Source organism: Bos taurus, chromosome 5, assembly GCF_002263795.3.
Source record: "Bos taurus isolate L1 Dominette 01449 registration number 42190680 breed Hereford chromosome 5, ARS-UCD2.0, whole genome shotgun sequence".
Taxonomy (NCBI): Eukaryota; Metazoa; Chordata; class Mammalia; order Artiodactyla; family Bovidae; genus Bos; species Bos taurus.
The window spans coordinates 57087212-57111191 of record NC_037332.1 but is presented as its reverse complement, the minus strand read 5'-3'; the positions used below and the strand labels follow the sequence as shown (position 1 = coordinate 57111191).

The 23980-nt window shown below is 51.6% G+C and overlaps 3 protein-coding genes across 18 annotated transcripts in view; 2 read left to right on the top strand and 1 right to left on the bottom strand.

The window, feature by feature from the left end:
• Window positions 1-7699, bottom strand: part of RNF41 (ring finger protein 41) — a 29522-nt gene extending 21823 nt beyond the window's left edge. Inside the window, exons 1-3 of one of the 5 annotated variants that reach the window (XM_024992148.2) lie at window positions 7532-7699; window positions 6886-7037; window positions 4824-5008 (exon numbers count right to left, since the gene is read on the bottom strand). The gene's annotated coding sequence lies outside the window, so the exon portion shown is untranslated. 5 annotated transcript variants of the gene reach the window in all.
• A 136-nt stretch (window positions 7700-7835) lies between these two features.
• On the top strand, window positions 7836-13981 carry NABP2 (nucleic acid binding protein 2). Of its 6 annotated transcripts, NM_001101151.1 has the most exons (8): window positions 7852-8063; window positions 8326-8412; window positions 10035-10136; window positions 10510-10648; window positions 10724-10795; window positions 10954-11035; window positions 11130-11193; window positions 13463-13979. In NM_001101151.1, the coding sequence occupies exons 3-8, from the start codon at window positions 10058-10060 to the stop codon at window positions 13660-13662; spliced, it is 636 nt and encodes a 211-aa protein (NP_001094621.1). In that variant the 5' UTR covers window positions 7852-8063; window positions 8326-8412; window positions 10035-10057; the 3' UTR covers window positions 13663-13979. The 6 variants fall into 6 exon arrangements, with proteins under 6 accessions (XP_005206696.1, XP_059742520.1, NP_001094621.1 ...); XM_005206639.4 differs by lacking the exon at window positions 8326-8412 and having other exon boundaries at window positions 7836-8063; window positions 13463-13981; XM_005206641.4 differs by lacking the exons at window positions 7852-8063; window positions 8326-8412 and adding an exon at window positions 8419-9649 and having other exon boundaries at window positions 13463-13981.
• Window positions 13982-14147: 166 nt separating this feature from the next.
• On the top strand, window positions 14148-19488 carry SLC39A5 (solute carrier family 39 member 5). Of its 7 annotated transcripts, XM_024991628.2 has the most exons (12): window positions 14148-14216; window positions 14676-14768; window positions 15277-15634; window positions 15839-16022; window positions 16826-16988; window positions 17172-17341; window positions 17541-17681; window positions 18057-18153; window positions 18233-18403; window positions 18581-18661; window positions 18787-18977; window positions 19228-19488. In XM_024991628.2, the coding sequence occupies exons 3-12, from the start codon at window positions 15351-15353 to the stop codon at window positions 19369-19371; spliced, it is 1626 nt and encodes a 541-aa protein (XP_024847396.1). In that variant the 5' UTR covers window positions 14148-14216; window positions 14676-14768; window positions 15277-15350; the 3' UTR covers window positions 19372-19488. The 7 variants fall into 7 exon arrangements, with proteins under 7 accessions (XP_024847396.1, NP_001030274.2, XP_059742291.1 ...); NM_001035102.2 differs by lacking the exon at window positions 14676-14768 and having other exon boundaries at window positions 14154-14216; XM_059886308.1 differs by lacking the exon at window positions 14676-14768 and having other exon boundaries at window positions 14161-14216; window positions 18787-18848.
• The last annotated feature ends 4492 nt before the right edge of the window (window positions 19489-23980 follow it).

The following is a 23980-nucleotide window of genomic DNA, read 5'->3' as shown; positions in this document are numbered from 1 at the left end:
CTGCTGAAGAAGGGTCATTAAGGAACAGGAATGGGGGAAATTTTTAATTTCCTCAGTTATCCCTTTGAATCTTTGAAAAAGATTTTCTGTGTGTGTGTACTCAATAGTCACATAAAGAAATACTTTTATTAGTTATCCTAAACTGTGAAAGTATTAAGGTTAAATGAAAAAACATGTCCAAAACACTCAATGTCACATATACTATATGTGTCATTTATATCATGTAACATATACAACACACATATATAACATGCTGTATACTACAGCAAGGTCTGGAAAAAATGTTCTCTTGCAAGAAAAAGTTAATCAAGGTGAATCATAACAAAAGAGTCAGTCAATATCCTAAAATAATATATACTTTTCGTCTAGCAATCCTAATTTCAATAACTTAGCCTAAGGAAATAATTACACAAGTGAGCAAAACAATATACCAGGTTGTTTATCTAAGTATTGTTTATAATAGTACAAAAAAATCAGAAGTGACACAAACATCCAGTAGAATTCCTTACATCCTTAAAATGGGATACAATGTAGCATTAATATGACTTAGATATTTTTATTAATATTTGTTTATTTAGGTTATTCAAATTTATTCATTATTTATATAAGTAAAATAACATTTATTCATAGCATATATTCTACAGTGCCATTTTCATTAAAAAATTTTATGTGTGTCCACACTTATGCTGGAGAGCATCTAAAAGCACATGAGAAGCTGCCCCTAAGTACACACACTTAGTACTTTTACTTTTTTCCCTCCATACTTTTTAAATTGAAGTATAGTTGGTGTTCAGTATAAGTGACACGTGTACAATACAGTGATTCACAATTTCTGAAGGTTCTACTCCATTTAGAGTTATAAGATATTGACTATATTCTGCATGTTATTAGTACTTTTAATTTCACTCAGAGTTTTGCTTTATTAGTTTTTTCCTCCTCTTTTTTTACAATGATGTTTTACTTACACAACCAAATAATAATTAAATCATTATTTATTAAGTATTTCTACGTCGTAGGCACAATTCTAAGCATTTCTGGCATATTAACTCAACTGATTTTTACAATAACTATGAGTTACTCTGTGAGGTCAGCATGACCTTTTACAGATGGGAAAGAGATGCACAAAGGTTAAAAAGCTTCTCTAGGGACCTCTCTGGTGGTCCAGTGGCTAAGACCTCCTGCTCCCAATGCAGTGGGCTGGGGTTCGATCCCTGGTCAGAAAACTAGATCACCATGGTAAAACTAAGAGTTTGCATGCCGCAACTATTAATAAAAGATCCTGTGTGCCACAACTACGACACAGCACAGCCAAATAAATACATAAACATTAAAAAAAAAAAAAAAAAGCTTTCCCAAAATCGCACAGCTAACAGGTGGTGGAGCCAGATCCCAAACCAGGCAGACTGGCCCCAGGGCTCAAGCCTTTAACTGCTATGTTAAACTGCCTCTCAAACTGAAAAATGCAAGCTGCAAAAACAGTACATATAGTGGTGGTCCCATTTATATAAAAACTTCTTTTTTTAAGTGTAATATATTGTGTACACATTTTAAAAATCTACTGAGATTATAATTTTGATCTACAGAATGTATTTCTGCGACTTAATTTTAAAAAAATCAGTTACCTTAGAGCAAGGGGCAAAAATGAAAACAATACCCTTCTCTCTCTTGTTGCTATGGCGAAATGTTCAAAGCAGGATGAGAGTCTGTAGTATGCTTCACTTGTGTTTTAATTTCAAAACAGTCCTGGGACTTCCCTGGTGGTCCAGTGGCTAAGACTTCATGCTCCCAATGCAGGGGACCTGTGTTCGATTCCTGGTCGGGGAACTAGATCTCACAGGCCACAACTAAAGATCAACTAGAAGATTATGGATGCCACAACTGAGACCTGGTACAGCCAAATAAATATTTAAAATAAAATGCTATCTTAAGGAAGACTACAAATTCTGAAAACTGATCTTAGTGGGGTCTCATGGGATCCCACATCCCCAAAAGAAACAGCAGAGAACTTGCCTCAGTTGGTACAGGGATGGTCAGAGGGTGTAAGAAGCCACCAGCCAGGCTTAGGAGTTACAAGGTTCCCACCATAAAGTCAAGGTTTACAGAACTCTGCAAAGATGCTGGGCCTTGTTCTTTCTGAATCAAAACCTCCACTTTATCTGCTTGGAGATGCTCCTGTTTTATCCACCTTCCTCTAACTCTATTCTTTCAGAAGTGTGACCTTAAGAATTAAGGGGAAATTTAGATTTCGTTCTGACTAGGGTATTTCCGATGTGTCGTCTATGGGAAACATGCTGAAGGAAGTGGTTATACACAGCCTTGGAAGCCAGCTCCTTGCCCTGTCTCGCCTGGCCCCTGGGTAGACAGTCAAGCTGATAGGCTAGACTCTGTGACTAGTCCTTCTCTCTCTAGGACTCTCAGTATTACTGTGGGACTATCACAGGGGTAGGTTCTCATTTCATGGGGGGTGCCTCACAAGAACTCAATTGCTTACTGCCCTAGTGACAGAAGCCTTAATAAAACTGAAACCACAGAGACCACAAGAATCACAGCCAGTGACCACAGCCACTGGAAGCACAGTTTCCTAGATCTCCTCGTTGAGCTGTAGAACAGGAAAAGGCCTTGGAAGGTTTCACGTAAGTTGGGGAGTTGAACTAAATTAGCACTGAAGTGTCCCTTCAGGCTTATAGGAGTTCTGCCAACTTACCCAATTTGAACAGTCTGAACCCAAACTGAAAACTGCATTCCCAGCAGGCCAGAACCAAAGCAGGTAATTATGAGGCTGTACTTCCTCACTGTTACACTGGGATGTCTCTACTTTTCTGGTCAGCATTATTATAAAAATGTGACGACTTCCCTGGTGGTCCAATGGTCGAGAATCCTCCTTGTAATGCAGGGGACACAGGTTTGATGATCCCTGGTCCAGGAAAATTCCACAGGCCTCAGCGCAACTAAGCTTGTATGCGACAACCACTGAGCCCATGGGCCAAAGCCTGTGCTCCGCAACAAGAGAAGCCACTGCAAGGAGAAGCCTGTGCACCACAACTAGAGTAGCCCCACTTCCCACAACTGGAGACAGCCCACGTACAGGAACGAAGACGCAGTGCAGCCAAAAATAATAAGTAAACTACTTAATTAATTTCAAATAAATAAATAAAAACTTGAGAACTTTACTAGGCCACTCCCTACACCCTTGTAACTTACTGTTGCGATTGTTTTCACTGGTCTACTCCCAGAGAGAGCTAGGAATTCAAAACGGATTGTTTCTAAAAGAGCCTGAACATTTACCCTCCCTTATTCAGGGTTTCTTGAACCCATGTACCGATGTGCAAACCATGCACATTCACATGCACAAACGTTAGTGCGACCATTCCCATTTTAGAGTAACTGGGTATGCTGTCACCAATGCTTGGCAAAAACATACTGGTAAAATCCAAGCATATGTGCTATAACCTCCTTCTACTCCTTCTCTCTCATCCATGCCCTGAATACAATACAGGTACAGAGGGCTGAGAATTCTCCAGCACCAATTACCACAAGTCACCAGACATTAAGGCAAAGGGCCCCATAACCTGCCCCACTGTAATGAAACAGGTGACTCCCAGGAATTTCAACCTAGTGAAGAAAGTAGCTGGTGAAGGGTGCCTCACGGGAGTCCCTAAAACATTTCATCTTATCTCCCTGTCTCCCAATAAACAAATAGATGTGGAAAAAGAAAACTGAGTTGACAATCTAGAAACCTGAGTGGCACTCTAGCTCTATTACCGCGCAGTATGTAACCTTGGGCAACTGACTTCACCTCTCCGGGCCTCAGTTCCCTTTACTCCACATGAAACGAAGCAGCCAAGACAATACAAGTTCTACATAAGTACAAAAACAGGCTAAATTAGGGGTAATTATATTATAAAAGGTGCCCTGGCTTTATGAGAGCCAAGTTTGACCTTGCTCTCTTTAGGCAACTCTCCTGACTTTCTAAATGAAAGAAAGTGGTCTTTTTCATCTAAGCAATAGAATCCTTAGAGTGAAGTCATTCCCTCTCTTACAGAACTGAGCTCTTAGAACTCAGTTTCCTCGTTGTCTCTAAGGTTCCACTTAATTCCAGAATTCTGTGATCCAGACTAGATTTAGCACAGGGGATTTTTAAAGTCGGGCTTCTTCAGCACACACTTTAATTGGTTAAATTTGAAAGACAAGCCAGAGGGGGACTTCCTTGGTGGTCCAGTGGCTAAGACTCCATGCTCCCAATGCAGGGACCCTGAGTTCAATACCTGGTCTGGGGACTAGATCCCACATACTGCAACTAAGATTCGGTGCACCCAAATAAATAAATATTTTTTAAAAATAAATAAATAAATAAGCATCCAGAGGACACACAATCCTTCAAAAACAACTCTAACACCTCGAGTGAGGCCTCCCAGGCCTCAAAGATCAGCAAGGACCCCACCCTCCACCACCACCTGGTCATCAGCACCAATCACTATTTGTGTGGCTACCCCCAATCTAATCTTCGTGTAAAAGACATGTAAAAGAAACAGCAAGCACAATCCTTGTCCTCAAACAAATGTGCAGGCTTGAGTTCAACGAGTGAGTACGCAGGCTATAAAACACACAAAAATAGTAAAATTTAACAATTTATCAACAAGTGAAAGTTAATAGTTCATGTAAGACTTAAGTGTACATTGAAGAACAGACTGACGTGGGTTAATCACAGAAAAGTTTATGCATAAAAGAGTTTTGAGAATCAGGTTTTCAAGAGCAGAAGGAATCCAGACTAGCAGAGAAGAGGGTTGAAGCCCAGAAGGGGGTTCTGAATCAATGCTTTTTACCTTCCAAGTGTTGGGGGGCAGGTTCCCTGTTCACAAGGCTCCGACCCCCTGATGCCTCCACTCAGTGCCACTCAGGAGACGCTCCCAGTAACCCATCTTGTTGGCTATTCTCCGACTGAGTCTTCCTTCCTAGTAACAAGCTCCATCGCCAAGGGGATGGATGTGATGTCACAATCGGGAGCACTCTATTAATAGGAACAAGGAAGAAAAAGGTGAGTCAGGAGCACTACCTGCACTTGGCAGTGAAACTAGACAGACTTGGATCTGACGGTCGGTTGAGGAGGACAAGACAACTCCACTGAGAGCTACAGGTTTCAGGGTTAGGTACACAGGCTACTCTGTAAGGAGTGAGGTCATCTGCTAAGGAATCACACACCCGGGCCAAGTGATTCAAACACAGCTGAGGTGGGGACAGAAAGGGCAAGAAGCAAGGCAGGGAAGAGGAGCTGTTTGAGACAGAAAAGATTCTTTTATTCAGTGCATACAATTGCAAAGAATGCCAGAGAATCCAAATCTGTGGCTACGTAACACAGAGAGCCATGATGCCTTACATGCACAGTATGGTGCTTTAATGTTTCCAAAGTGCTTTCGCATAAATTATTTCATATAAAAAGAATTCTGTCCTACTCTCCACTCAGAAAATACTGTTTCACAAGGAGAAGATACTCAAGAATATTGGTATAGGTGTAATTCTACTTTCAAGTCCGGAAATATTCCTGAAGAGATCAGGCTTTTTTTAAAAAAATGAAGAGGCAGTCAATCAGGAAATTACTCCAGGACAGACAACTGGGAAGACCAAACTCTCATTACTAAAAGGATGAAACCAAGTAGAGGGAGACAAAGCTTCAGATGCAGAACAGAAACTACTCAAATTCCTTTCCTCACCTTCACATTGATCAATATTAAGGACTATGTTAGGAAGGATGACAATTTTTATCCATAAAACAGAGACCACCTCATCCTGAGTCTGGTACATGGGCTCATTAGTTTATTATGCTCAGCAGCCATAACATGTTGCTGCTGCTGCTGCTGTTGCTGCGTCTGTGCGACCCCATGGACTGCAGCCCACCAGGCTCCTCCGTCCATGGGATTTTCCAGGCAAGAGTACTGGAGTGGGGTGCCACTGCCTTCTCCGATAACATGTTAGTGCAGTATTTAAAAACTAATCAGAGGATAAAGGTAGAAGGCCAGGTAGTTGGGGGCAGTGGTGGGGAGTTGATAGGTCTCTCCCATCCATAATACAGAGGAGTGTACAATGCTTCTTCCATTTTGACAATACTGTATTTCCCAACAGCCTGGCGTCCACCCCGAACCTCAAGAAAAGCTTCCAGGAATCAGTGCTATGTTCAGTCTCTTAGAGACAAGTTCCAGACTACCAGTTGTCCATCCTGGGAAAAAATATCCCCCCTCACAGCTGTCTTGACCAGAACAAAACAGGATTTTTCAACACAAAGGGGCACCTGGAGTCAGGAGACCTGGATTCTGGTCCCTGCTCTACCAGCTGTATGACTTGTAGCAAGCCATGTATCCCTTCTGCAGCTTTCAGTTTCTTCACCTGTCAAGCAGGGAAAATGATAACTGACTTATCTATCTTACATATTATCCAGGAAAATCAAATGACATAATAAATATGAAAGCATACTGAATACTGCTATTCATACCACTATTCGTACAAACACCATGAGGTATTTGTAGCAATAGAATGCAAAATAAATTTAGAGTTCTGAGGGTCCATGAGGAAATACTTGAAAGAAGCTTGTTCTTTTCTATCCAGGTGTAGACACAAAGTCAGCTGGACACACAGGGCAGTAACATTATTGCATCACTCAGATTCCCTACCATCCCTATCTGGGGAAAACTAGCAGCCTGCAACAATATCAGCTTCTTGCTCTACTGTCAGACTAAAACCACCTGTACAGGAAGGGATTAGACTTTATCACAGTCCAGTCCCCAAGAACAGTGGTTTAGTGGTCTCATTAACAGCTGCATTTGCTACTAGATGGAAAGAAGTCAGTTTCTGAATGAAGATGCCTTGTCAGTCCCTCAAGCGAAACACTCTCACCCCTCTCAGCTTTCTGCTCCTTCTCCAGCTCCCTCCTTCCCAGTCCTCAATTTCCTCTGCGTTCTGGCTTGGAGAAGGCTTTCCGGTGTGTGAAGCCTGTGAAGAGGGACCGGCTGCAAACCCAGGGCAGGGATGTAAGGAATGTGAGATTCCTACATAGAGGGGTGGGAGGGAGAGAGGGGAAGGAATGGAGGAGGAAGACAAGGCTGCCAAAGACAAGGCATGGGAGAGGAGCCAAGCTATGGCGCTTCGAGGGCGGGGGTTCAGGTTCCGCGGCCCCTACCCAGGCTGGCCCTCAGAATGTTCCCTTCCTCCGCTCCCGGCCTGTCAATCATTGCCTATTTAAACACCACGCTGTTCCCTCAAGTCCTCTCCTCCCTGTCCTCCAGCCAGCCCAGGCCCCCTCCTGCACTTTTTAAGGCTCCCCCATTCCAATGGATCACCCCAACAACCCACCCACCAGCGCCCCTTTATCACCTCTGGACTCCTCCCTACTGCTGCTCCCTTCCTCCATTTTTCATCTCTACTCTCATCCCTTCTCCTGACCTCCAATATCTCGAACCCCCGCCTCAATCCCCCCTGGGACATCGCCCCCTCCCTCCCACACCCTTCTTTAAGTGGGATCGCGCGCAGGCGCCGTACGCACCGCCCTGGAAGCGGTCTGGACTCTCTGTACCCGCAGCGGCCGAGAGATAGCTCGGGTGCCGGGTCCCAGCCTTTTCTGGGAGGGGAAGGGGAAGGGGAAGAAGACGTGAGAGGGTTCCGACCACTCTCCGCCGTGTGGGACGGAACCTTTGCCCCGCCCACCGCTGCTACGCAACCCGGCGGAAGCCCGTCACCAAACTCCGCCTCTTTGTTTAACTCCGTCCTGGTCTAGAAACCACGAGCAGCCAACGAGGAGAGTGAAGGCTAGCCAGGCCTCCGCTCTAGACCGGAAGTCTTTATGGTTCCAGGGAGAACTAGATAGCCATTTGGTAGGGAGGACTCTATGTTCTTCCCAGCGTGAACATCAGGGGCTGAGCAGGAGGCCGATTCTCCAGGAGCGCGAGACTTCGCTTTGGAGGGGTGCACGTGTTCGTGCTCTAAAGCTGATGCGACTTGGTGCGAGATCGTCGCTAGTAGGCTGGCCTGCAGTGACCTGCCGTCTCCCCGGCCCCTCTCCCGTTTCCAGAGCCGTGGTCAGCATCCCGGAGCCTCCTGATCTTATGACTCATAGTCATGGGAGTGGATATGTAGTCAACGAGGCGACCACTGGGTGGGGAATGGGGGAGTGTCTGACCGGAAAACTTTGATCTATGGTTGCCCGCTTCCCTCCCAGTCTCACTCCCGCCGTATTTACGTCGGCCTTCGGAGCACTCGTATAGTTGCCTGAAACACATCAGGGGACAGAAGGGAGATAAAAATGTCCCTCTTCCCGGGTTGTGGTTTGCTTTCCTTAAGGTACAACACCGTGGCTGGGGGTGTGGGTGGGAGAGAACCTGAGCTCCGAGGAAAGTCAAGGTGGAGCCTAAAGCCCTCTAGAAGAAGGTAAGGGATTGATTAAGCAAACCAAGGTATTACAATTGCATGGCCTCTTAGGCTAATCTGATAATAAGCAGTATTTTTTACCGATGTTCGCTAGGCAAATGGTAACGCACATGTATGTACATTGTTTATATATATAATTGGTTTATACGCAATACTACAGAGCTGGCTACATTTTGTTGACTATGTATCAAGTCTCAAAGGGAACTAAAGGTTCCGGCCTCTTCTTTTTAGTCCTCTGAGGATCCTGAGGTCTAGGGATTGAGTACTTCAGGAACAGTTGCCTTTCGGACTGTGAGAGGAACTGGGGCTCTCTGAGCCCCAGATTCCATTATTTCCAAGGGGTAAGGAGTGAGGCTGCCAATTGTCTGTCTCTGGTGTGAATGCTACTTTTTCCAGAGATCTTGACCAAGCTGGTTACTGCATTAAACTTGAGGGCCCCAAATCAGAAATAAAGATGAGGGTTAGAGCAGTTGGAGAAGAGGAGGAAACTGCCTGTTGTGTGCTAGATACTGCTTTTAACATGTGCTAGGGGAGGCCTGGCGTATTGCGATTCAGGGGGTCGCAAAGAGTCGGACACGACTGAGCGACTGAATTGAACTGAGACACTGCCTTTTCTCGTCTGCAAAATGGAATCACATATTTAAGAACTGTCGAGTAAAAAAGTGAAGTGATGAGCTTGTTTTTATGCTTTTGTCCACTGGATTCCAAAAAACCTTTGGTCCTATTTCCACTGTCTCACGACTAGGAGAAAATCTTGGAGAAAGAAAATCTTAGTTCTTGCGCCTAGAAATGGCAACCCACTCCAGTGTTCTTGCCTGGAGAATCCCAGGGACGGGGGAGCCTGGTGGGCTTCAGTCTATGGGGTCGCACAGAGTCGGACACGACTGAAGCGACTTAGCAGCGCCTAGTCAAGTGGAGGAAAATTGGGACCTGAGGCTCCCCCTGGTGGTCTTCGTTATTCTTTGCGCAGTCAACCCTCTGAAGCTCCTTTAATACCTAAAATCCCACCCCTTTCGCGGCGCGTGAATCTCGAATCCCCATTGGCCGGGTGGGGACCCGCGGCGGGACGCAGGGGCCGAGCCGGGGCAGTGCTGATTGGCTAGAGGAGGCCGGCCGGGGAAAACTTCCGGGAATGTTCTTACTCCTGCGGTCCATTGGTCCGCATCCGGCGGCCTGGGGACCTTTGGCTCCCCCTGCGGGCGACTCGGCGGCGTGCACAGTCCGGCGGGCTGGCTGGGTGGGTGGTAGGCTGTGAGCTGGGGGAGAGGATGGACTGAGTCCCGGATTGTCCAGATGAGGGTTCGGGAAGGTGTGGCGAGTGAGATTCCATTCCTTGGCTCTGCATCAGGTTCTCTGCCCCGGTTTCCGTCGGCTTCCCCACTTCGGGACTTGAGACTGAAAGAGCATCGGGGGAGGGGGGACTTCCAGCCCCGAAGCAGCCTATCCAGAGACCCAAATTCTGATCTTGAAGTTGGAGGCCCACGGGGAAGTTCGTTTCTACCCTTTCAGAAGAGTTAGATGGTTTAGGGCTGCCTGACCAGCCTAGTGTGGTAGATAGGCCTTGCGAAGTGGACATGGGAAGGTCCATGCATTGAACCTTCATCCCCTTTCCCCCCTTCTAGTGGGGTGCTGAGGCTTGGGCAGCATGACGACGGAGACCTTCGTGAAGGATATCAAGCCCGGGCTCAAGAATCTGAACCTCATCTTCATTGTGCTGGAGACAGGTGGCTCTGCTGGGGCGGCGGGCCCCCTGCGTAGGCTCTCGGGGTTGGGGAGAACCATTCTTAACTGGCACCCAGAATGGCAGGGCGCACCCCAAGACACTGCTTACGTCCAATCTCTCTCCTAGCCCCCGCCCGGAGAGTTGTAGTCGAGTGTAGGGTAGATGGAGGGAACTCTTGCCAGATCCAAGCCTCCAGTGCCTCCGGGCCTTTTCCCACTCAGGGCCCTCTCCATGGTGCTGGCTCCTCCCTGCCCCAGGGATTTGGCTTTGCCCTGTTTGTACACCTCACTCCGCCAATATCTAGACTTCATCCCTCTGATCATCACCACCCCTATTTATTTGACCACCCCCACCCATTGGTCTATTTCCTCCAGGCCGAGTGACCAAGACAAAGGACGGGCACGAGGTTCGGACCTGCAAAGTGGCGGACAAAACTGGCAGCATCAATATCTCTGTCTGGGATGACGTGGGCAACCTGATCCAGCCTGGGGATATTATCCGGCTCACCAAAGGGTAAGCCATCAGATGACTTCTGGTTATTCAAGGGCCTTCTCTGTAACTCTGAATCCTGCTTTTTTGCCCCCACAGGTACGCGTCAGTGTTCAAAGGTTGTCTGACATTGTACACTGGCCGTGGGGGTGATCTTCAGAAGATTGGAGAGTAAGTGCTATCTTGGGAAGGTAGAAGCACAGGCGAAGGAAAGCAGTTTGTGTTTTGCAGGAGGCAGCGTGAGGGTGTGCATTCCATGTTCGGAGCCTGGACCTTTCTGAGGTTTCCAGGGGATGGGTCTGAGGCTTTGCTGCTTTCTCCCCTTGCAGATTCTGTATGGTTTATTCTGAGGTTCCTAACTTCAGTGAGCCAAACCCCGAATACAGCGCCCAGCAGGCACCCAACAAGACGGTGGGTCCCATGACTGTGATGTGGGGAAGGAGGGCAGGTCAGGCCAAGAAGCCTGGCAGAGAGTAAGGTCTGCATATGTCATCTGTGCATTCAGGTGCAGAACGACAGTGGCCCTGCAGCTCCCCAGCCTCCCACTGGACCCCCTGCTACTTCTCCAGGTAAACGTGTTCTCTTCCATTCACTAGTCCTCCTAGTTTCCCTAATCTCCCCAGCCTGGAGAGATACATTGCCTTCATCCCTTTTTCAAATCTCTTTTCTGTGATTATAGCCTTTTCCTCCCCAGTTCTTTTTTTTTTTTAATAAATGTTTGTATATTTATTTACTTGGTTGTGTCAGATCTTAGTTGCATCACACAGGATCTTCCTTGTGGTGCGTGGGCTCAGTTGCCCCCACAGCATGTGAGATGTTAGTACCATGACCAGGAATCAAACCTACATCCCCTGCATTGGCAGGCGAATTCTTAACCACTGGACCACCAGGGAAGTCCCTCTCCCAGTTCTTTTGCAAGTCCCTCAGGTGAAAACATTTGGGGATATGTTTCTATCACTGACTGATAGAGCTCCCTTTTGCCACTAACACTCAGAACCAAAAATGAGAGCAGTTTCTCTGCAGACTGCCCTCTTTCTTTCTAGCTCATTCCTCTCTGCTTCTCCTTTGGCAGAAACTTGGCATTTTCCACCCTTGCCTATTCTGATTCAGTATCAGTTCTGATACACTGTTACTTATATGACTCCACATGGAGTCCATACGGCACCACTTTAAGCCCATAGTTTCTGTTTAGGGTTGCCACTCTTGAAATTTAAGGCCCCGCTCCTAGGCCTTGGCCCTCAGGATTATGGTTCTTCCAACTCAGAAGCCCTTGCTTTTGGTCTCTTGAGAATTTGCCTTCCTGTAGATCATCAACTTTTAATGAGAATCACTCACCAACATCACTCTCTTCTTCCCTTGGCTTTTCCTTAGAAACCTGTTTTTTTACTGTTCTTTTCTCCTGGGTCATCTCCCAGCTGACGCTCCTCTCCTGGATGTTTGGCTCTCTTGCCTTGGGTCCACACCTTGCGTTTCTCCCGTGACACTAGGCTTTGGGCTGCCTCTGGCATTCCTCAGTCTGTGTCTGCATCCTCAGTTACCATGGTTTCCTAACCTGCATTAGAACCACTCGAGGTCATGGTGTTTTTTTTGGAAACACCATGAAATAACAACATTTAATTCCACCATAAAAAGTAAGCATCCATATTTCCAACTGAAAATATGACAGTTACATATTCTCTGGTCTCTATAACTCCATCATTTACAAAAATATTTTAAATAAGATACATTTAAGCCTGTTTGCCCCCTCGTATTCATTTGCTATATGTTTATTTGCTTTGTCCTCTGCTAATAGGTACAGAAGGTTTTAAAGAAAAAAATGTATGGCATCAAAACAGTTACTTTCTACATACTCTCCTAATTATTTCTGTGAATTAAGGAAGGAGCTTTATTCTTCAGTTTTGGCTGCAGATATCTTTGATGGATCAGCAGGGGTATGGTTAGAGTTCATGGTGCCTTGTGTATATGAGAGGCAGGCATCTATCTTCATTTAACAAGCATTTATAGATGAGGAATACAAGGGAAAAAACACAGCACTTGTCTTTAGGAGCTCGAAGTCCATGCAGGAAATAGTCCCACAGATGATGGTTATGTTAATAATACACTGTGGTAAGTGTGGTGATGGTGGTTTTCACAGCTAAGGTAGTTCAAGGATTAAACACTAAAAATATACACAAAAGTGTTGTCTATTATTTTGGGGGTGTGAGTATGTATAATAGTTTTTTTGTTTTTTGTTTTTGCTTATTCTTGTTTATATTTTCTCAAGTGAATGTGATTCATTGTGATACACACCACACTTTTTTCTTCAAGATCCTTCTTACACTTTAACACAAACTTCCCTTCCCAGTGATTCTCCAGTTTTACAGTCAGTTTTGGTCAAGAGCTATTTTGTTGGTGGTCCTTGAGCCTAGAACTAAACAGCTAGGTGTGACTCCTAATGATAGAGATGAATAAAAAAGAAAAAATAGGAATTCCCTGGCAGTCCACTGGTTAGGACTCCTTGCTCTCACTGCTGAGGGCCCAGGTTCAATCCCTGGTCAGGGAACTAAGTAAGATACCACAAGCTGTGAGGTGCAGCCATTTTTTTTTTAAAGAAAATATACAAAAAAAAAGAAGAAAATATACAATGGTTCATGTAGCAACTGTCACAATGATTGCGTCTTCTCTGGGGCCCCTTCCTAAAACTCACATTCTTTGCACTTGGTCACACAGCCTTAAATGTGCAGTTGTACTTGGTAAAGACTGTTCTGTCTGCTGGAGCTGCAGGGAGGTCTTGGGGATGGATGCCTGCCTGCCTTAGTTTTCTGATTCCTGTGTTTCTCCTCTTTCTCCCACAACTAGCCTCTGAGAGCCAGAACGGGAATGGACTGAGCGCCCCACCAGGTTCTGGTGGTGGCCCGCACCCGCCTCACACTCCCTCCCACCCCCCCAGCACCCGAATTACCCGAAGCCAGCCCAACCACACAGCTGCCGGCCCCCCCGGCCCCTCCAACAACCCCGTCAGTAACGGCAAAGAAACCCGGAGGAGCAGCAAGAGATAGCGATACTTTCCCCTTCCCGCCACCAGCCATAAGCCAGACATCTGCTAGAGAACACAGCTTTCTCCTGGGCTGCCGTCTCTGGGGGGCCAGGGGGTGGATGTGTTTTAGCCACTAAACTTCACTGGAGGGTGGGTGAGCAGTGGCTTTTCTCCACCCTCAGCCCATTCTCCCCTCCTTGTCCAGCTGAAGCTGCCTGTCTCCTGGGGTTCGGGGCCCTCTGCCTCCCCTCCTTCCTGCTTAGAAACGACGGTTAGTCTGTTTCTTGAGTGTGTGATGTGGAAGTCTAATTGAATCTCCTAATAAATGTTACCACTCTGTACTGGACTCCTTTGCTTTCCATGGGAAAATGAAGAGATCGGCAGCTGGGCCTTCCGAAAGGTGGGGTGTCCCTAGGAGGTGGAGGGGAGAGGCAGCGCCTGCCCCTTTAAGGTAGTGCCCCTCCCCCGCCCCCTCCCTACCGGTGACCCTTGTCCACCCGCCTGCCTACCCCCCACAGCTGGAACCAAGAAGACGGCGTCCCCCTTCCTCTGGGTGTCCCTGTTTGCTGCTGTCAGGTAATGCCAACCTCGACCCCCTGGACCAATCACCCCGCTCAGACTGTGCTCCCCAACTTAAAGCCAGGTCAGACATTTGCAGAGGGCCTGGACGCTCCTTTCCTCCTCCCACCAGAGTGTCCCCTTTCTTGGTCATGATTCCCTGAGTTCTGGCCCTTTCTCTTCTGGAATGAGAAATTGCTAAAAACAATTTCTTCCCCATGCATCTGGTGTTGCACTCATCTGCCTTTTTACCCTCCTCTCCAGCTTAGGGGACATCTGGGGCCAACTTTCCAGGGAATGTGGGCATGGGGCATGGGGGTTGGAGCTGAATGAAGCCCAATGCCATATGTAAGGTAGGTGGGGTGGCAGTTTAGACAGCAAGAGGCTAAGATGGTACCGACTGGCTTGGGGGTGTGTGTAAATTATTTAGAAGAAAAGGCCAGGCCCAGGCTCTCCTTGGCCATGTGGCTTTTCCAGGGGAAGAGAGTGGCCCCTCCCTACTCGGGGGCCCAGCCGAGACTGACCTTTGACCCCCACCCCAGAGACCAGTGAACCATTAACTCCTCTGATGTGAGTCTTCCCACTTTGGCACCTCCCCTGGCCCCACCCCCAGGCAGGTGGGCTAGGGGCGGGGGCTTGGCCATCCTGGCTTTCTATCTGACGTGGCCTTCAATTTACCTGGGCAGCTAGAGACTGAGCCTGGCTCCCCTCCATAAGTCAGGAACCTCTCAGTGCCCACAGCCAGGCCTCATGGGGACCTGAGGTGACGGCTCTCACACTGCCAGTGGGGGTGAGGTCCTGGGGATTGAGCGAGTATAAGAGAGGTGGGGTGAGGTTGAGGGTTGGGCTCTGGGGGACATGGGAGGGACAGGGGCTGGGCGGCTCTGGATCAGGTGAAGGGATTGTTCTGGGTCAGGAAAAGTGCTTGCTCTAGAAACTGGTAAACAAGAGGCTGCTCAGGAGGCAAAGCAGAGGAAGGGTGAGCAAGTGGGGCTGCCGCTGTATTGGCTTGGGGGGTTGGTATGAGGAGTGCAGGCTCATGGCAGGAGCCCCAGCCCCTTCCTCCTTGTTCTTCCAGGGCACAGTCCTCAGGATGTTCCACCAGGGGGAATAGAAGCCGGAACCAGAGCCTCTAAGCCTGTCCCCCCAGTGATGGGGCCCCCAATGAGTCATCTGCTGGCTGGCCTGTGTGTGTGGGTGGCCTTGGGCCAGGTGGAGGGCTCAGCCCCCTACCTGGGCCCTGCTGAGCAGGAACAGAACCATTACCTCGCCCAGCTGTTTGGTCTGTATGGGGAAAATGGGACGCTGACTGCAGCGGGCCTAGCCAGGCTCCTCCACAGCCTGGGACTAGGCCGAGTTCAGGCCCTTCGCCTGGGACACCACGGGCCTCCTGCTGGTCGGGGTGCGCCCCCAGCGGGAGACAATTCCACACACAGGTACTAACCCATCTCCCCCCACCTAAAGTGTCACACCCCAGCTCTTCCCTACTGAGAAAAGTCTCCTCTGGCTGCCTAGCTCTGCCTTCCTAACATTAGATTCCTGGAGTTACACGTTTTCCAGACCCTGATTTGTTGTATCCTTTCAAGGCCCCTTTGTAAGAGAACACAAGGGAGCCTGACTTGCCATCCCATCCACTCTAGGCCACAGGACCCCGAGCTGAGTGTGGATGTCTGGACAGGGCTGCCTCTGGACCCCTCGGGGTGGGGTGACCTGGCGGAGACAGAGGCCCCAGGACCACCCCATGGGCCAGGCCCCTCGGGCCTGGGCCTCTTTCACAGGCTTCTGCTGCTGGACCATTCACTGGCTGACCATCTGAATGAGGATGTGAGTGATGATCCCTCAAGGGAATAGGAGCCACGGGATTTAGATGGTCTGAAATGTTTGAAGAGTCAGTAATTTAAAATGGCTACTTAAAAAAATTCCAGGTGTGATCTTAGGGTACATTATTCCAGTAGAGAAATATGTTCCCCTGTGCTCACAGTAGGTAAACCCATGGCCCAAGCTCTAAGACTGGGTTTAGGGGCCACACTTGGCAAAGCAGAGAATCCAGAGGAGCAGCCCAGGGTGGGATCTGGGGCTGGTTACCTGGAGAGGAGGCTTGCAGCGGGTAGATGGCTATCATCACCTAGAAAGTCAGTGAACATGTTCCATGTACACCGGAGGGCAGCCAAACCCAGCCCTGAAACAGACCTGGTGAGGCTGAGCGCCCCATCATGGGAAGCACTCGATCCAAGGCTGGTGGAATAAGTGTCAGGGCTGTTGAGAGGAGGTTTGCATGGCATTTTAGGGTTCTTCTCCCTTCTAAGATTCTGGAAGGGAGGGCTCTAGTTATCTGACCATCATCACCAAATTAATGAGACACCAGAGCTCCAGAGGGAGGGAGATGGTGGCAGTGCTCACTAGCACCCAATTTGCACTGAATTGAATTATTAGCTTTGGTTTGAATATTTACTGATAATTAAATGCTGATTATAACTGTCCTGAGTCCCTGATGCACCTGGCAATGTGAGTGAAGGGGACCCTGGAAGAGACCCAGGAGTTCATGCAATGGAAGGGCCGACATTTAAGATCTGAGTCACAGGTCTCAGCAATTCCCTGGTGCCTAACCTCCAATTCTACCTCCCCAGTGTCTGAATGGCTCCCAGCTGCTGGTCAATTTTGGCTTGAGCCCTGCTGCTCCTCTCACTCCTCGTCAGTTTGCTCTGCTGTGTCCAGCCCTGCTTTATCAGATTGACAGCCGTGTCTGCATCCGGGCCCCAGCTCCGACCCCCTCAGGGGATCTACTATCTGGTCAGTGGGTGAGAGCGGGAGTTGGGGGTGGGACACGTGAATGCTGGGGGAAGTGGGTCTCAAGCCAAGGAAGGGGGTTCATTTCACTGGGGTCCTGCCTCCCCTTGCAGCATTTCTCTGCCCCATCCCACCTTTAAGGTGTCCCTCCAGCTCCGCCTGACTCCAGCCCCTGATTTTGTGCAGCCCTGATTCATAGCACCCTGGCAGTCCTGCTGCTCAGCCTGCCTGCGCCCCTCTCCCTGCTGCTGCTGCGGCTCCTGGGACCTCGTCTGCTGCGGCCCCTGCTGGGCTTCCTGGGGGCCGTGGCTGTGGGCACTCTTTGTGGGGATGCGCTGCTGCACCTGCTGCCGCACGTACGTGAAGCCCCTTCCCTGCCCCCTGCCCGTGTCCGCAGTCACAGGACATCCTCTCTCCACCCCAGCCTCAGCCCACATTTGCCTTCTGGTAGGGAGTGTGGGTGAAGGCTTGCCAGCCCCCTCCACCACCTCAGGAGAGGGGTGTTGTCGGGCGCAGGGGGCTTTTGGAGTCTGCCCTTGACCGCCTCTCCATCAGGCACAAGGAGGGCAGCACACTGGAGCTGGTGGGCAGCCAGAGGAGGACCTGGGCCCAGGACTTTCGGTGCTTGGAGGTCTCTTCCTGCTCTTCATCCTGGAGAATGTGCTAGGGCTCTTGCGGCGTCGAGGGCGCAAGCCAGTGAGTGACACCCTGATGTCCTCTTCCTGCCGAGCCCAGAGTCCTAGCCGAGAACTGGCCACTGGAGCCAGGAGGTGAGGGGCCGAGCGCTCCTGGCTCTGACGTCTGCCTGACTGTGCGGGGCCTGATGGCCAGCAGGGAGCGGGTTTGGGCTCCTCAGCACAGACCCAGGACTTCTGGCCAAACGGGCTCCTCTCCTGAGTTTGGGGCAACGAGAAACAGAGGGGTGCCAACCTGGGAAGAGAGCAGAGGCCAGGGAACATCCCCAAGTGCCAGAGGTGGAACCAGTGTCATTTTCGCAGCCGGCAGCCCGGGCTCTCCCTGCCCCCTGGCTCTGCTGCTTCCTCCATCAGGAAGGATGCCCTCCCATTTCAGAGATGCTGCGGGCAGAAAAGAAAGGACCTCAGAACTCCACACCTAGACCTGGAGGATGGCAGTGGGGTGGCCCTTCAGCCACTGCAGGCAGCTCCAGGTGACCAGAGAACATGAGGAGCGGGCCCTGGCTCCCAGCTCACTTGCAGCCGCCAACATGGCTCTTGTCCTTCCTGCAGAGCCAGGGGCTCAGAGCCCAAGGGAGCAGGACAGCCAGCCCCCAGCAGTCCCAGCCCCTCCTGGGCACCAAGGCCACAGTCACGGGTACGAGGGTGGTGGTGGCACCAACATCACGTGGATGGTCCTCCTGGGAGACGGTCTGCACAACCTCACTGATGGGCTGGCCATAGGTGTGTGGGAAAGGGGATGGAGGGTGGGAGGTCAGGGAGAGGGTGGGCCTCTAGTTACTGGGTGGGGCTGGGAGAGGGCTACCAGGAAGGTGGGGGCGCGGAGCTCTGGGCCCCTGTGCTACTGCCTCTGGGAAGACCCCTCTTCCAGACTATCCACCTCCCATCTTGCCCACCCAGGGGCTGCCTTCTCTGATGGCTTCTCCAGTGGCCTCAGCACCACTGTAGCAGTTTTCTGCCACGAGCTGCCCCACGAACTGGGTAGGAATGGCCGGAGTGGAGTGAGGTTGACTCTAGAAAGCAGTGGAACATGGAGGCTGGGGGGTGACATGGGTGAGGGGTGGCCCGGGCTTAACTCCCTGCTGCCCTGTCCCCTCTCTGCACAGGTGACTTCGCCATGCTGCTCCAGGCTGGGCTGCCCTTCCGGCAGCTGCTCCTGCTGAGCCTGGTGTCTGGAGTCCTGGGGCTGGGGGGTGCAGCCCTGGGGGTGGGGCTCAGCCTGGGCCCTGTCCCCCTCACTCCCTGGGTGTTTGGGGTCACTGCCGGGGTCTTCCTCTATGTGGCCCTTGTGGACATGGTGAGGGGTGGGGGGTGCAGAGAAACCAAGGGAAGCGGGCAGGTGTGGAGAGGGGAGTCTCAGCCCCTCTGCCTCCACTGGGAGCCACCAGAAGGGTGGCAGGGTCGGGGTTGGGGGGAACCACTGCCTCACCAGCATCTGAGATGCGGGAGTGTGGAAGAGCTAGCACAGGGTTGGCAGGGGTGGGGTGGGGGGGGCGGGGGTGGGAAGCAGGGGGCTTTTCTGACCCCCTGATGTTCTTTCCTTTCAGCTCCCAGCCCTGCTTCGTCCTCCTGAGCCTCTCCCCCCGCTCCACGTGCTGCTGCAGGGGTTGGGGCTGCTGCTGGGGGGTGCCCTCATGCTCACCATAGCCCTGCTGGAGGAGCAGTTGTGGCCCCTTGTCTCTGATGACTGAGGGGGGCTGGTGGAAAGGCATCCAGGCTGCCCTGCCTTCCCCCCGGCCAGAGGAATGGAGGCGGGACACAGGGCCAGTAGGATCAATAGGATTTTAATAAACAGAACCCATCCCCAAGCCATGACTACGACAGTTGTACTTGCACCAAAACAGCATAGAAAACAGGGATGTGGCAGGAGGAGGGCTCAAAGCAGGTAGGGGGAGGGAGGGCCTGGAGGGTGCAGGACGCTTGGATCTGGTCTGCGGGGGAGAGCTTTGTGCTTCAGCCCAGAGAGGAAGGGGCGAGTTGGGTCGGGACGATGCACCAAGGTCCCCACTTCTCCCTGCTGCCCTCAGCACCCTGGGGATGCAGGCATCCGGGCAGGGCTGCCCTTTATTGCTGCCCACCAGCATTTAACACCCCGCCCCCCACCCCCGACCCCAATGCTAGCACCACAGGTGAATCCAGGACAGGAAGAAGGGCAGGCGGGGAACATTGCTTAGAGAAAGATTCAACTAGAATCCAGTGAATTGTGCTCAGTTCTCTTTACTTCCTACAACCGAGTACATGGGTCACAGGGCGGCGGGCGCAACAGGACATGGGGCGTGCCCCTCGGTGCCCCCAACACACCCCTGCACACAGGATGGTGGTGTCTGCAGCATCACAGGTCATGCAGGGCACGGGGAAGGGGAGGTTCACACACACAGAGACGCCCACAGCGGGTACCAGACGGAGAACACCCCTGAATATACACAGCTGTACACAGGGAACCCCCAGGTCCCCAACCCAACCCTCTCCCCTGTCTTGCCGTCCCCCAGGCAGGAGGAACTGTATTGCTTTGAGAGAGCCACCCTGGGGGCTGCTCTGCCAGGCACCCTCCCCCCCACCCACCCCCATTTTGGCACATCTGCAAGACACGCGGCAGCGAGAGTAGGCACCCTCCCTCCCAGGCTTATGTGGCCGGGAGTTGAGGAAGGGGGCAGGAGATTTCATCCGCCATCTTTCCCCTAGCCCTTCCCAAACCCCTAGCAAACCCACTCCAGCCAGAACCCACCCCACCCCCCAAAACACACACACACAAAGCTGAGCTACCCAGGAATACAGAGGAACAAGGAGATTGTCTGGGACAGGAGCAGAGGCGGGGTAGGGGAGAAAGGACTGGAAGCAGAGACCCCGCCCTGGTGTGGGGTAACACTGGCACACAGCTACTTTAGTGCAATTGGAGAGGGTGCCCAGAGTGAGGGATGGAGGTGGGAGGGGCGAAGCCAGGCTCCCCAGGGAAAGGGCCTGGCGGGAGTGAGCGAGGGCCCAGGGCAGACCCTCTCAACCCCGCCACCCTCGGCCCTCCCAAACGCAGTGACAGTGTCCCCCTCACACCCAAGTGGGCAACAGCAGCCTCAGTCAGTACCTTCAAGTAATTCATAGAGCAGACCCTCCCCACCCCAGCTTCCTCCCATCTCTGGGATTTGGTCGCTTCTCTAGGGGTTGGGTCGGCAGGAGGGGGTCCCCAAGTCAGACCCTTCCCTCTCTACCTCCCTCTTCCCAGACCACTGGGCTTGGTCCTCAAAGATCCCTCCCCTCAGCTCTTGCCCGATCTGGGTCAAGGCTGAGGGCTGGAGCCACAATTAGATGGGAAGGGGCTGCTTTACTCCTTATCCCTCCTTCAAAGGTAGGGTTCAAACTAGGTGGGTTGGGGCCCCGTACTGGTTTGCCCCGAGAGGAGGGGTTCTGGGCTAGGGTCTGTAAGGCTATTTTCCTTTGCGGCAGGAAGGGGAGGTGGGGGAATGAACACTGGGTGTGGGGAGAGGGTGAGAAATGGCAGAGAGGGAAGGAGGAAGGGGCCACCCTCCGGAGCACAGTCCCCAGAGCCACTCAGACCAAGTCACACTCACATACACAAGATCCCGAGCGTGCCTGCTCCCAGTGCCTCCAGTCTGGCCCCAATGCCCCCTCCCAAGACCCCAACGGAGGTTTGGGGGGGTACACAGCTGCAGAACCGTTCACTCTGGCCCCACGCCTCCCGCCCCACCCCGCCTCTTCTCCCCTCCTAGGTCCGGGGAGTAAGAAGGTGCTCGGGTGGGCAGACAGCGGTGGAAACAGTATTGAGTTTTCCTTTGGTTACATATTGAAGGCAAAGGTGAGCTGGACTTACAGTCAAAACGGATAGGGGTGAGGAAGGAAGAGGGGCCATGGCTGGGGTTGGAGAGGGAGGCAGGCCCTCCTCAGCCCCTCCACCCCAAGGAACACATGTCGAAGTGGGGTGGCAGTCCCTCCGTCTCATCTCTCCCACCCCCCACAGCACCAAACGAAAGGAGAAGCCCCCTCCCCCAGGGGCTGCTCCCCACCCCAACCTGGGCTGTACATTCAGTGGTTTTCAGCAGTCCTATGGCTCAGGGGGCCACGGGGCGGGGGAGGTGGCCCATCAGTCTCGGCTGGACAGTGGCAGTGACCCGGGTCTGTTGGTCCATCCAGGGACCCACAGTTTGTGCCATTTGTTTTTCTGAAGGATAGTACACAACCCTACCAAAGCCACCGCCCAATCAGAAACATCTCCCCAAAAATCAGAAACTAAAAACTGGCTCTTTCCATTTCGCCCTCTGATTCACACATCTGTTTCCCTGTCTCCTACGTAGCCCTCGCTCTGTCCCCTTTGCTGGGACCTGGGGCGGCTCCCAGGGTCCTCACTTAAAATAGGCCTTTTCTCAAAAGTGCTTATTACTTGAAGCAAGTGCTTTAGAGCTGCGGTGGGGAGAGGGGGACAGGGAGAGGGAGGGCGAAGGGAAGGAGAAGATTCCTCCCCGCCCTACCTCCTTAAGATTGGGGGGGGCATTCTGCCTGGTTGATTTCTCCGCACCCGTTTATGTCAAAGAGGTTTAAAACAAAAATCAAAAACTTAACATTAAAATAAATATGCAGTGGCCATGAGAATGGTCAAAATGCTTCAAAAGACACTAGGGGCTGGGGAGCCTGGGGTGGGGTGTGGGATTTCCTTTGGCATAAGGGAGGAGGCTGCCCGGCCTCCCGGCCTCCTCACAGCCACACGAGGAGGACAGAGGACGCCCCATGGCCTGCCCCAGCACTGCTGATGGTGTGCCAAAGGCACTGCAGGGACCAGGCAGTCACCAGAAATCTCATCTAGCAAAACCAAGGGGCTCCTGACAAACACTCGCGTCTTCCTGTCGTCACCAGACACTGATGAAGGAGAACACGACTGCAATCCCGAGAGTCTTCTCCAGAGGACCCATCTCCCTGCGCCCCCTGCCCCCCCCCCGCCACCTAATTCCCAGCACCAAAATGAGGGGGTGGGGGTGGAACAGGAAGGAGGAGAGAGAAGTGAAGTCAGGGGCAAGCTCTGCAGAACCAGCAGGACGGGGGCAGGGTGGGGGCTGCAGCCCTTAAGAGAGGTCACGTTGATTGTCGTCTAGGGGAGGACAGGGTGCGCAGGGAGGTGGGCAAGAGGGGCATTGCAAGGCCCTTTGGCTTAGAAAATAAAGATTAAAACTAAAAGCTGCACACTCTTTCTCACCAATAATGGTCATTTGGAAGCTTTGAAATGGTTTAGGAACTGAGGGTTGGGGGAAGCAAGACACAGAGAGGAGGGGTGGGAGGGAAAGGGAGCCAGACAAAAAGAGTAAGGACTGGGATGAACACCCCAGGCTTCGGGAAACCAGCATGAGGTATGGTGAAGGGTGTCTGCGAGGGAGCGGGGAGTCCCTGGGATGTCCCTACTCTCCCCTCAGCCCACCCCAGCAAGGGTGGCCAGACCTGTGGGGGACACAACTGAAAAGGGTGTAAGATTATGAATAAAGCAAGCACGGGTGGGGGAAGGAGACGGAGGGGACTCCCCCACCCCACCCCGGGGGGAGGCCCTGTACTGTGTAAACGAAGCCTGTCCAGTCCTCCAGGGACAATACTGATGGCAGCCAGACTGGGCGAGGATGCACTGGGGTTGGGGGGAGGGCAGGACCTCTATTCAAGTTCTGTGTCTTGGCCCCTGGCTGAGGTATTGAGTTTAAGGAAGGGAACGCTGGGCTAAGGAAGCGGGTCCCACTGTCCAGGAGGCTGAGCTAGGAGATGGATGGACAGGGCGTCTGAAGGGACCAGGGCCAAATTCAATGCTACATTTAGAGAGAAAACTGCCCCCTCCTCACTCCAGCCCAGTTTGGCTTATAGGGTGCAACATCAGGAAATCTCAGCGCAGCCCTTAGCTTGATCCCTTCTCTCCCAGCTGCTGGGAAGGCAGGAACCAAGCCCCAGTAGACGCAGACCTTCCTCCTCTCACTGGAGGAGACGCCTGGGCCCCCGAGCAGCCACGGTCCCTAGTCTGCCCTGCCCCTCCATCTTTGGCTTCAGATCAGGAGTGACTGGGGGCAGTGGGTACTCTTGGACATCACAGAAGGCGGCAGCAGGTGGGGTGGGGTCAGGGCAGAGAGCAACTGTGGGACTGGGGGACACAGGAGGAAGAACAGTCTCTCCCTCCACACACATGCAAACACATGCCTGAAACACAGAGGACAGACTAGGGCTGTGGTTTTGAAATGGACAGGAAATTAATTTGTTTCTTCCCCTAAAGGATAAAATGCTTACTTAAAAATTCATGACAAGCCTCAAAGTCAAGGGAGGGGAGAG

Bases quoted from the DNA above. Each gene is read 5' to 3' on its own strand.
- NABP2 (XM_005206639.4), top strand. From the start codon at position 10,058: ATGACGACGGAGACCTTCGTGAAGGATATCAAGCCCGGGCTCAAGAAT. The intron at 10,137-10,509 runs GTGGCTCTGCTG...TATTTCCTCCAG, and splicing joins CTTCATTGTGCTGGAGACAG to GCCGAGTGACCAAGACAAAG. The intron at 11,036-11,129 runs GTGGGTCCCATG...CTGTGCATTCAG, and splicing joins AGCAGGCACCCAACAAGACG to GTGCAGAACGACAGTGGCCC.
- SLC39A5 (XM_024991628.2), top strand. From the start codon at position 15,351: ATGGGGCCCCCAATGAGTCATCTGCTGGCTGGCCTGTGTGTGTGGGTG. The intron at 15,635-15,838 runs GTACTAACCCAT...CATCCACTCTAG, and splicing joins GGAGACAATTCCACACACAG to GCCACAGGACCCCGAGCTGA. The intron at 16,989-17,171 runs GTCAGTGGGTGA...GATTTTGTGCAG, and splicing joins CTCAGGGGATCTACTATCTG to CCCTGATTCATAGCACCCTG.